Source organism: Electrophorus electricus, chromosome 17, assembly GCF_041902795.1.
Source record: "Electrophorus electricus isolate QZ-2024a chromosome 17, ASM4190279v1, whole genome shotgun sequence".
In the NCBI taxonomy this organism is placed as follows: Eukaryota; Metazoa; Chordata; class Actinopteri; order Gymnotiformes; family Gymnotidae; genus Electrophorus; species Electrophorus electricus.
In genome coordinates, this window is record NC_137513.1 from 5,826,289 (window position 1) to 5,838,864 (window position 12,576).

The 12,576-nt window shown below is 52.5% G+C and overlaps 1 protein-coding gene across 11 annotated transcripts in view; it reads right to left on the bottom strand.

The window, feature by feature from the left end:
• Positions 1-12,576, bottom strand: part of msi2b (musashi RNA-binding protein 2b) — a 173,842-nt gene that overhangs the window by 22,026 nt on the left and 139,240 nt on the right. For 4 of the 11 annotated variants that reach the window (XM_081700283.1, XM_081700282.1, XM_081700280.1 and 1 more), the window contains exons 10-11: positions 10,836-10,910; positions 959-1,081 (exon numbers count right to left, since the gene is read on the bottom strand). In XM_081700283.1, the coding sequence (XP_081556409.1) occupies positions 959-1,081; positions 10,836-10,910 (198 nt within the window). The remainder of the gene's footprint in view (positions 1-958; positions 1,082-10,835; positions 10,911-12,576) is intronic. The other 7 variants (XM_081700289.1, XM_081700288.1, XM_081700285.1 and 4 more) reach the window with 2 other exon arrangements.

The following is a 12,576-nucleotide window of genomic DNA, read 5'->3' on the forward strand; positions in this document are numbered from 1 at the left end:
TGGGAGAGAGAGAGAAAGAACAAAAGAGAAAGGGTACGTAAGAGTGTTTGTCTGTAAGCAAAAGTCTGTGTGTGTGTGTGTGTGTGTGTGTATGTACGCGCATGTGGCAGCTGTCAGAATCCGGGGCCACATCACACTTGTGCTCAGACCCCACTTTTTGACAGCCAATTAGACAAGGCCATCATTTCCTGCAGTGCTAAAGGCCATTCACTGCAGTAAAGGCCAGGGAGGAAAGTGCTCCCCCCACCCCACCCCCTCCACCCCAACCACTCCACCCAGGGCCTCCGTTTATTTATTTACGCATCCTCATGGCTTACGGGCAAAGTCAGATTGATTGATTAAGCTATCTGGCCTCCCGATCGATATCTGTGGTCGGAGGAGTCGAGACCGGGAACTTCTGAATGTGCAGCCTCACTATAAGCAGCCACTAAGGACCAGAGCCGGTCCCGGCGAGTTCGGGCCGGACGCTCGAGTGATTAAGTGTGGATGAACTCCCTAAAAACCATGAGAAATGAAGATACTCAGTCACACGGCCTGTGTTGGATGACAGTGTGCAGGGTTAGGAAAACAACACTCCATCTACAGCATGGTACATGGGGAGTGGGAATGCAGCGGGCAGCCCTGAGGTCTGATCTGGGACCAGCTTTGCCAACACCAACCCTGGCGTTTGCAATTATAACGTAAGGCAAAACTGTTCTCAGGTCAGGTGCAAGAGGCAACCTCTGCTATCACGATTAATCACACCTACTGTGGGTTAGGAGAGCAGGAGGATAAGGCAGAGGCCTTGAAATCCTGCTCCTTCCTTCTAACTGCACAGTCTCGGTGTGTGTGCGTGCGTGTGTGTGTGTGTGTGTGTGTGTGTGTGTGTGTGTGTGTGTGAGAGAGGACAGAGGCGGCTAGAGTTAAGAGCAGCATGGAGCGCGTGGCAGGCACACGGGAGGATGGCCAGAGCGTTTACCTGGCCCTGCGCTCTGTGGATATACCGCATAGCCGCCTCTTCCACGGGACGCCCTACCTGAGCCGCGCACCGCTGCCGCTGCTGCAGCTGCTGCCACTGGACCGTACGCCGCCGCGGGGAAGCCTGCGGACGCGCACAGGGTTTAGCAGAGGAGGGCAGGGGAGGAGGGAGGAGAGAGGAGAGAGGAGATATGAGGAGAAGCAGACAGCGGTTAAAAAGAGAATTGCATGCTACAGGTTCGACTGAACTTAAGAAAACCAGCTCTCTGTCACAAACTGAGCACCGTTCCAGTGAGATCCGCCACCCGTTGGTGCTGCAGACCTGCCCTCTAGAGTGCACTGAGAACAGCAGCGGCCTTTAATGGCTTTAGGAGGGTCCGCTCGCCCCCTTACATGCGCTCGAGAGCTTCTGCCGGGACGGACCCCTCCGGTCCCTGCTCAGCTGTCAAGAGCCCTTCGGACTCCGGCCAACTTATACACCCAATTACTACGGTAAACAAGTCACGGCTTTGAGAACCTGCGGCACCGCGGTGTCTCTGTAAGCCATTAACAGGGAGGCAGTTAAAGGGTTGAAAAGAAATCAATAACAAAATCAAAAAAGATAAATATACAAAAAGAAACAAACAAACAAGCAAAGAAAGAAAACAAAACAATTTAAGAGCAGTACATCCTTCTGAAAAATCAATGACGCACTCGCCAAATGGGGACATTTTGCACGCTGTTGCGTAATCTTTTGTCTAAGTATCATTTACGCTCTGTGTGCCATTGATTTCGCAGCTCCAGAAGAATTATGACATGTTGCTTCGGTCGTTAGTTAATACTGTAAATCAGGCCAGGAAGACGTTGTATTTATAGATATGCAGTTATGCTCTCCGCGGCTCAGCACAAAAAGCCGCCATAACAAGCCGAAGGAGAAACACGGGAGCAAAAGGCTGGACGCCCCGGCGCTCCTCCATCCAGAGAGGCAGCACCCAGGCCACGTGGAAATGGACACGCGCTCACAGCTCTGCCGTCCACTTTGGTCCCTTATCTTGGCAGCGCTGCTTATGTCAGGGTGGGGGAATTCAGACGGGGACAAAGGATAAAGAGCAAGGCAGATAGAGGCAGAGACCGAGAGAGAGACATGAAAGCGGAGGGTCATAAAAGCAGAGTGGGCGAGTCTTCCTCTGTCGTCGGTCATGCCGGGTTTATGCTTTGGAACTCAATCAATCAGGGGGGTAATTCCGTCTCCAGGCGGCGTGAACAGCAGCGCCGGCTGTGGCGGGCTGGGCGCCGCACGGCAGGGGGGTCTGGGACGGGACCCTGGCCAGACTTGCTCTCCCTCCCAACTTTAGTGGCCCTTTATGCCGTTATGAGCAGATTAGGCATCTGGGATTAACTGCTCGCTTCCAAGTGCTCGTTAATTCACTTTAAGCATCTTTAATGCAAGGGAAAGAACAGGTATGTATGGCCCAATGGGAGAAGACTGTGTGTGTGTGTGTGTGAGAGAGTGTATGAGAGTGTGTGTGTGTGAGAGAGAGAGAGAGAGAGAGAGAGAGAGTGAGAGAGAGAGAGAGAGAGTGAGTGTGTGTGTGTGTGTGTGCGCATATATAAGGATGCTTGCACTTGTCTCCTAGCACCTTTAGCACTGGCTGACTGGCCATGTCTCTGCTGCTCACAAGCTCTCAGCCAACCAGCCTTTGTGGCCGATTCTGTGAGCAGAATGCAGGGGTTAGTACTAGCAGAACTGCATGATGAGAGCATCCAAGCGCACCCAATTGCTTTGTGCGTGCGTGCGCACGCGGGCTTGCGTGCGTGCGTGTGTCAAACAGACAGAAAACCACTTGAGCGCCTAAATCTGGAGTGTTCAAACATCATAATTAAATATTATCATTTTAGTGAACAATGAAGGACATCCACTCAAACGCTCTGTCAAAGTCATCATTAAAATATAAATATAATTATACCACAGCTCCCTAATTAAAACACACATCTTTGGCTGCAGTGGTCCGTTCATGATTGAAAGCCAATAGACAATAAGCGGCTGACACTGGCAGATGGTTGGGTTCAGATAGAGGAATGGATTGTAATTAGCCTCGTCTCTTATGGGCTCTCCACTATTCTTCAGCACAGACCCCCCTGTATTAGTGTCCTTAATAACCTTTTATGGGCCGCTAATGCCTAATGAAATGCGGACTTCGGAATAAGATTAGCGACAAGACAGAGCGACGGAACTGATGTGCCGTATAAATAAACGTAGAAATGGCCACATATGGCAAAGCTCCGTTTATTAGCCCGCAGTTCAGGTCATCAATGAGCCATTCGAACTTCTGTCAGAACGGACACAACGCCATGGATCTGCTCGGCCCATAATGGACTGTAGAATTATCATTATTTAGCAGAACTTCTAATCCGTTGGTCCATTTGGACTGAAGCTGCCTGGCAGAACAGGCAGAGAACTGTACGCTTCTCCTGAGTTATTGCTTAAAGTGTCACCTTGTGGCCTCTGAGACCTGAATCCAGACTTTCATGTTACGTCTCTAAGAGAGAAATTTAACTGATGCTTTTATCTAAAGACTTACAATTATGATGAGTACAACTTGAGCAATTGAGGGTTAAGGGTCTTGCTCAGGGGCCCAACAGTGGCAACCTGGCAGTGGTGGGACTTGAACTGGCAACCTTCCCATTACAAGACTTTCCAGTTTATGTTGCTGAGACCGGAATCCAACCTCCACACCCCCCAGGCTAAAGCTCCATGTGACATTAAAGCGTTCTTTAACCCCAAAACCTTCACTTGGCTTTACCATTGCGGCAACGAGTTCCATTAACATCAGTACTGCCGAGGTTTCTTCACTGTCCGTTTAATTAAATGACCATTTGTTTAAAACCCACTCCTCAGCCTCTTAAGAGTCCTTTTCAGACAGTAGTGGACAGACTGCCTTACGCACGGCTGCTGCCAACGTGACTGTGAACAGGGAGGGCTAGCGAAGGCCACCCTCTGCACTCGCCAGGCTCCGCTGGTGTGAGGTCAGGTAGACACCTGCGCAGTGGAACTAGCAAGGCCTAGCAGGAGATTAACTCTGCTGGATTAGGATTAATTAAGTGGGTTAATTAATAGATTGTGCCGGCTCGTTGTTTTGCTTTCAGTGTGGAAGATGCCACTTGGGAGAGACTTGGCAGCTTCAAATCAATTTCATGGGCCTTTTATTCTTGAAGAGATAAAGCCAATATTTAGCTTTCCATTTTTCTTCTGTTTTTTTTTTCTTCTCCTCCAGCCTGTTTGTTCCTGTCAGGGACTGTGTGCTCTGCTGGGCTGTCGTGGCCTGGAGAGCAGACAAGGACACAGCTGCTCTGCACCCTGCAGACCACAGAGGAAACGTCTCTCTCTCTCGCTCTCCCTCTCTCTCTCGTTCGCTCTCTCTCGTTCTCTCTCACTATCTCTCTCTGCTTTTGCTTTTCTTAAGAAGCTTTTTTGAAGTCTTCCTAATAAGAACTTTATAAGCCAACAATTTAACAGACACCCTGTTTGAAGATAAGTGCAAAAATACATTTAAGTTATAATTTTTTATATATATATATATATATATATATATATATATATATATATATATATATATATATATATATATATATATATATATATATATATACACATACACACACACACACACACACACACACACACACACACACACACACACAGGGCATGTCCTGAATATTAAATTAGCATGTGCAGTCTTATTAAAGATTAGTATGTGTGTCTTGCACATGCAAATTATCTGAATATCAGACAGTTAGATATTAGTATGTCAGTATCGTCAAGCATTCAAGCTACGTAACGCTTTTTTTGAACAGAGTATCTGATCTACAGAACATCTGAAAAATGGCATGTTGAATATATTAATACATCAATTAAACTCTAAAGGAAAATGGATCAAAAAATGTGATCTATGGCCCCCTTCATTTCGAGGGCACTCAGAAAAAGCCTTATTAGTCAATTCCACCCCGACAGAAGGTGCGAGGAGAGGGGCGGACTAGAAAGAATAAAGAAATAAAGAAATATATGAAGAAAGAAAGGCAAGAGGGCCAATCTCCCCTGACCATCTTTCCGTCCGCCAGTCGAGAGGGGAGTCATTCTTCTCCTGCAGAAACCCCCCGGCTTGGACTGCTTTTCTTTTGAGCTATCAAAGGGGTGCTGCTCCCGGGTGGAAGGTGGAGGTGGAGGTGGTGGTGGTGGTGCAGGTGTGTGTGTGTGTGTGGGGGGGGGGGGGGGCACAAATGCACCAGCACCGTCGGTGCACCGCGCTGGACACTTGCGCCAACATACCCCCTAATGAGTGGGCAGACGGGTGGCCGAGCCTGGTGCCCATCAGAGCCCGCCACGCTCTCGGCCCCGGGGAATCACAGGCGAGAGTGCCACCGGTTAATGATCGCTGTAGGAGCTCAGCTCCTCTGACTCCGGGGGCGTGAATTTCAACGATATGACATTAATTACGGGCCTTGTGTGGTCGGGTCAATCTCTCAGAGTGTTACTCCAGCTGCAGGAGAACGCAGACAGCTTCGTGTAAGTTAGTGACGGATTTGGCGCCCTGGGTGCATAATTTAAGGCAGAAGCGACAGTTCAAGTGTCTTTTCTAAAGGCTAAAACAAGGAGAATGCAGGAGCCATATTTGCAGTGCGGTCTGGCAGCGTCTGAGAGGTGAAGGCTACGATATATCAGCATTCTCTAAGAACACGAGAATGCGTGAGGAGCAGTGCAGCATCTGACTAACGCTGTGTCTCGGAGACGCATTGCTGAGCGCACAAGGCATGAAGAGATCTCTGCGGTGCCTCGATCACGCCCTGGACACAGTGTCCCGCCGGCTGCATGCACTCTGTGCAGGGCCATCCCACTATGCCCGCCCACTTGGGTAACAGAAACATTCGGTGACGGACATTCCCTGGCTCCTCGTTAGTGGCCTTAGCTTCTGACCTCAAGCCTGTCTGCCATTGGCTGGATCTTTTTCCGAGGCGGAGTTCTCCTCCTCTCCTAACCCGGCAGCGCCACCGACGCTTCCGGACTCCAGCCGCGGTGTGTGATCCACTGATAACAGTGTATCTGAGCCGGGAATGGTCCACCGCCCGGAAAAATATCTGCTCGTCCGTGATCCTGCTGTTCCAAATCAAGTGATAAACGGCTGTCCGCCGCCAGGACACACCCGTAATGCACTAATGGAGTGTCCGGCGAGTGTAGGTGCAAGGTAGGCAGACAGCTCCGATGAAGGGCAGATGGACCTACATAAGGACCCTTATGTAGTCATCTACGGATACAGATGATGTGCAATGTGTGTGCTACGGGAAAAAGCGCAAACGAAAAAACCCCGTGGCAGGAAAGGCCAGGAGAGGCGACCGCTCTACTGGAGCAAAATGGAACCACTCAGGAAAGAGAATGTTCTCAACATGGGGCCAAGTAAGAAAGAAGGTCCCACAGACTTCCGCGGGAGAAAGGGGGAGCCGCTTACACGGGCTTCCTATAAAAACACCACATTTACATGCGGTAATGGCGGGATATTAAGAAAGGGAAAACGTGTTAGGGGTTTAGGCCGCCTGCGAGATGGATCGGGGAGGCGTGGGGGTTGAGGGCACCTGCAGTCGCGTCTGTACATCCGTGATGGGGGTAATAGAAGGTTGGAGTCCCACCGGTTTGTTGAATGCTGTCTGCCACACTAGTCCATGCATCACGCAGTAAAATGGAACACCGGAGAAAATTCGATCGGCCACACCGTCTCCCAGCTGAGAGAGGAGAATAGTACGGCGACATTTACGTACGCAACAGCACGACCCAGGCGCGCCTGCTCTCCGCTCCGTCTCGACTTGTAGCTGATCAGGCTTAAAACAGACAGAGAAAGGAGTATCGCAGGTCCCAGCTCAGTGGAGCCCGCTGGAAACGACGTGTTGTATGGCTGGAGCCAAACAGCTCGCCCTCGTCGCTGATGTCAGTCCTAGTGGGTGGGCACGGGATGTGTGTGTGTGTGTGTGTGTGTGCGCGTGTGTGTGCGCGCGCGCGCGCAGCGGTACGAGACAATGGCAGAGCAGACGGGTGGGGGGGGGGGGGTGCTCTCCAAGAGCAGCCGCACGCCCCATTTTCTGTGATGCCGCCTCCCTGACGAGGGCAATTACCAGACAGATGAGTAGCATTTCACCGGCTGACGGGCGCCAGGGATTAACCTGGAGGGCGGAGGAAAGTCATCCGCCCGTCACTCCCGCTATCTGAGGGAGCTCGTTTGGGGGCGCGGGGTTTTGTCCTTGCGGAGGCAAAATCTGACTCTGCAGCAAAAAGCCAAGGGGGTGGTAGGGGAGGGACGGAGGGATCCGGTGCCGGTCGCGAGATCGCGCGCTAAACCGCGCCAAACCTCGCGGAAGCCGGAGCATCTGGAACACAGCCGAGGAGGCGATTAAACCCCGGCGAGTCCGGCCCGGTCGTGAGCGTGGAGGGGCGCGGCAGCGAGGAGGCGGCTCATTAGAGCGATTACTGCGGGTGGGGAGCGTCGCAGGCTGACGCAAGCATCCATCTCCACCAGGCCGTCGCCGCGCTGACCTGCGCCCTGGATCGTGCTGCGGGCTCAATAATCACACAACAGCTTTTTGGGTGGGGGTGTGGGTGTGTGCCCAGCACGGCAGCCCCTGCTCTGAGCCCACACCACGCCGCGTGCGTCTGTGGCGTGCGGAGCAGGTTAACGAGCCGGCGTTTTAATTGGACCTGATTCAGGTGAAGAGAAGGACGAAGTGCCACGGCTGTGGGAGAGACCATTCTTGTTGTCTTTCCTGTCTCTCAACCCCCCCCCCCACACACTTTGTTGCTCTCTTTCCTCTTCCTCCCTCTCTCCATCTCCCTCAACCTCTCCGTCTGTCTCTCTCTGCTGCTACTGAACAGAAGAAGCTCCTTCCCTCTTTGCGACACGGGTGCGGGGCAGAGGCGTCTCGCCGAGGCGAGCGATAGCCCCTCCCCAGCCCTCCATTTTCCCCTCCCGCTCCGGAAACGCCGGCGCGCCTGCGAGCGCCGCAGCCTCATCTGTTTGTTTGTGCTCCGATGTCCTGCAAAGCCCCGCCGCGTTATCTGTCCGGCAGGCAGGCGGAAGGGCGGGGGTGATGGGCGCGGGTTTTTGCGCGAGCGCCTGTCCCCGACAGCCGCTCCGTTTGCATAACCGATTGTGCCCTAATCAAAAGTGAAGCGCCAATTCCAGCCCTCTCCCGCTGACCCCCCCTGGGGGGGGGGGGGGGTCTTTGGGGCTGACAGGCACACGCCGTCCAATAGGGGCTTATTACACGCGCGCCCCCTGGCTGGAGAAAGCCTGCGACCTTGACGATGGCGCATGCTTCGGCTCTCATCAGCGGCAGCCGCATCGGGCGGCGGTAATCGCAGCCGACCAGAGACGAGACGATCCGGGCGGCCCGTGCGGAGAGGAAAGACCATTTAATGTCAGGCAGAATCATGAGCTACAAGGTGAGCAGGGAGGCTTGTATTCGACGGCGCGCTAAAATAAAGACGGTGATTATGAAACAGGGGAACAGACAGCTGCAGCTTGCGTCAGCGCGGCTGGGCTGGCGGCAGTGTTCCCGTTACCGGGCCGCGCCGCACGCGTCAGGCGGCGAACGCTCTTCGGTGCTTCCTTATTCTCCAGAAGTCGTTTTTGCTCATGCAGTGTTTGCATGCATCCTCATCGGAAGAGGCAGAAAATGCCTTTAAAAACCCATAAAACAAGCTGGGAAGATTACCATGGCGATTAAACTATTACATGCTCATTAAAATCCACACTGGAAGAGACCTGCCAGGTATCCTCTAATTACAAAATAAAACCATCATTACATTTATACCTCGACTTAGCTGAATGCCAGTGATTACAGGTGACTGTTACAGGCTAACAGTGTAGACAAACATGTTCAAAGTGCATGTGCACGTGACCATACGCACGCAAGCACACCCACAACCACACACACAAAAAGCACGCACGCATGCACACACGCACAGGAGAGTGCACGTGCACACGAACGCACAAGAATGTGCACAGATCTGAGGCGCATGCACACGCACATGACACGCGAGCGGTATTTTTTCCCCGTGACCTGTTATAAATCCACTCAGCCATGTGGATTATAAGAAGTGCCTTGAAAAATATTACCTTCCCTCTATTCAACAGTCAATTTGAACCTTCACTGCCACTGAGCCTCTGGTAAATCCCTCGGCGCTACAAGTTGTCTGGAAAAAAAACTCATTCACCCTATATGTTTAACACCAAGGTCACTGACGGTATCTGAAATGGAAGAGATCGGGGGGCTTCTTTCGGAGTGGCGCGGGAAAGATAATTTTACATGGAAAACCGTGGGATTAAGTGCAAGTGAAAAGCCTCTCTTTCGTAGGTGTGAAAACAGAGGTGTCGCTGACCTGGTACACAGCCCTCTCTCTGGTGAGTCTTAGGCCAGCGCTACAAGTAGGAGCTTAAAGGGAGTGTGGTACAGTCCTCCAGTAAACGCCTCCTGCCCTTCACGAGATCAATATCCCCTCTAAAAATACATATATCGAACACGGTCGAGCTTGGACGCTTTCAGGCCGACTCCAGTGGTGCGCCTTGTCTGAGGATGATAAACACTCTCCCACTGCTGGTGGTGGGACGCGGAGGGACAGACACGCTGGGAGGCTTTGGCTAGGTGTCATCTCAGCGAAGCAGCCACCGCAGTGCTAAGATGATGGTAGCACCGTTCCTGCTGACGCACTGGCTAATCTGGGCTCGGGCTAGACAAGACGGGTGCCAGAGACAGAGAGGCCAGTCCTGGTCTAATCCCCCTCCGTAGTTTCTCAGAAACAGGAACATTCTGGAACGTTCCCGTTCTTTTGACACACTTGTTTGAGGTTCCCTGGCATGAAAACATCTGTGCGCTTTGAAAGCAACACTCAGCCGTCTTTACACTTAAACGGTCACATCAACGTAACAGTTCCGTCGTTTGACGTCACCAGCGAGATCATCTCTAGTACGACAAGCACGCAAGCCCAAACCCAGTCTTCTGGGCCCGAGGCCGTCAGAACGACTGTATTTTCACGCTGCGCACATCAACACTTGGAACGATGCGCGAGTCCCGAGTTGCTCCCGTCGCCGCCTCGTTTGTGCACGCAGTCGCCCCGCGAAACCGGAGTGGGGCTCTCGCAGGAGCGTGACTCTGGGCCGAGCCACCGGCTCCCAGGCTGAACAGGCTCGTCTGGCGGAGAAAGGCCCGGGCCAGCGCCTCTTAATCATCTGCACGGTGCTTGGCAGATCTGGATCCATCTGCTCCCGTTTCTCAAAGGGATGAGTCACGACGTGCAGGGGTTACTTAGTCACGCGCCATCGGCCCGGAGGGGGGGGGGAAAGAGAGACACAGCGCCATTACTGTTGGCGTCGCGGGCGCCATCGTCTGAGGCGCGCGAGCCGAGATTCGCTGAACGCGAAACAAAGGCCGTCGTGTTAAACAGGTGCCAGGGTTCGCCCATCTGCAGTCAGCTCTTCAAGGCTCTGTTTTTTTATTTACTCCATATGAGCCTAAGTCCTGCCAGCAGGCTGTCCACGGGTATATGTGTTTATGTGTGTGTAGAGCTTCGGAAAACACGGCTAAGATGCATGCTGTCGTGAGAGTGCGGGCCAGCCTGCGTGCACTTGTGAAAAGGTTGTACAAGCCTGTAATCTCCACGTAACAGTCATACAGCATGGGATTCCTACAGGACGCAGGGTCTGCATATACGTACGTGTGTGTGTGTGTGTGTACTGAGCATGGGGGTACAGCAGGAAGTAGATGCAGGGTGTGTGTGTTTGCTGGCCAGCGGGGAGGCCATTACCAGACAGCAGCAGGCAAAAGAAGCTTCACACAGGGCTTAACAAGATGGAACTTACCAGGGAATTGGTAGCTGTAGCTCGGGGCGAAGCCAGTGTATCCACGGCCGTACGTCGCTACGATGTTCGGGTAACCTGAAGGCAGAGGGGAAGAACTGAGCACTGTGATGAATGGTCCAGACCTCCTGAAGATTCCCTGTTACAGCCATGGATCACTACTGAACTTCCAAGTGTGCAGGCGCATGCGAGCACACACGCACGCACACACATTATATATATAAAAACATACAAGTATGTTTCAATCATACCCCATGTCCATATGTCCAGCATCGCACAGTGGCACCTACTGAACCAACCATATTAGACACCCCTCCCCAGTGCACACGTGCGTGCACACACACACACACACACACACACACACACACACACACACACACACACACACAAAGACTAACACATTCATTCACACTTTTTAAAACCTCTCCCACCTTCCAAACAGCTGCTAGGTAACAGATTAGCAGGCCGGGAAGCTCTCCGAGTTAATGAGCAAATATAAGTACCATAAGAAATGATAGCTATTTTCATCCCTGGAGCTCATCCCCCTTTCCCGTGGCGATGATAGGCAGACATGTCCGCTGCTGTCAACCCCCCACCCCACCCCACCCCCCCACCCCCTCTGCTGTCATTGATCGATAACCTTTCTTTTATAGCCTGAGCTAATCGATCATGAAGGACACGGCGGTGCGAGACAATGGCAAACCGATATCTGTGCCAGGACATGGCGGATTACTGCCTCCCGACAGCCCGTGTCCAACTGACCCAACGGTGCGGACGCCGGCGAGCGATCGTGGAAGCTTTCCCAGAGCAGAAGGAAAGACGTGGGTGCCGCTGGTCCACCACCAGCTCTGAACCGAGGGGAGAGGAGGGCAGAAAGCAACGTTCTTCCGCTCTGGCTTGTACCAGCGAGGAAGCGCCGGCTCAGCAGCGTCTGAGCAGCCTGAAGCTCACTGGGACAGAAGAGTGTGGGACAATCCCCGGCATGCATGCTGGAGATGTCCCCGAGCTGAGGGCCCGGCGGTCCATTGTTCTGTCACAATGCGCTTCCGCAGCAGACATCCAGACACTAATTACCTGGCCTGGATTCAAACAGCAGCCCAAACCGCTTTACGTGAACGGAAACGCTGCCCATATATAGGTGGAATTACTTTGGAGCGCAGAGTCTGTTTTCCGCCTTCCGGAGAGCCGGTGCCTATAGCCAGAGGAAGACCTGAAAACATCTCATCGATGTTGGCATGGGCAGTGCACCCTGAGAAGCAAACGCGAAAGGTCTCCAGAGGCTTATCCTCGGTCGCCGGCTGCAAAACGCAGGCTGGTTTAGTGCAGTGAAAACATATGAAACATACGCAAGACAAAAGGCCAGACCCAAGCCAGACGGAACTCCAATCAATGTAGCCTGACAGTGCAGAGGCTGATCTGAGAGACGTGTCCGGTGAAGAAATTGATCCCATCCAGGTCCCTTCAGAGAGACTTTTCAGTAGCGGCTTAAACGGCGATATGTTGCTTTTAGAGAGCTCAATAACTTTGAAAGGGATTTTTGGTCATCTGCTTCATGCTACTGGATAAGTGCTGGAATTAAAGAGTGTCCTCGAGGAGACAGCATCGGAGATGAACGCATCTGGAGACGAGGGCTGAACCTGGCCAAACTACAAAGGCTCACGGCCCGGCACGCAAGAAGCTACTCTTTAATCTACATCTCAAGCCTCAGACTCGGCCTTCATCAGCCATTTAGCTGCACATGGCT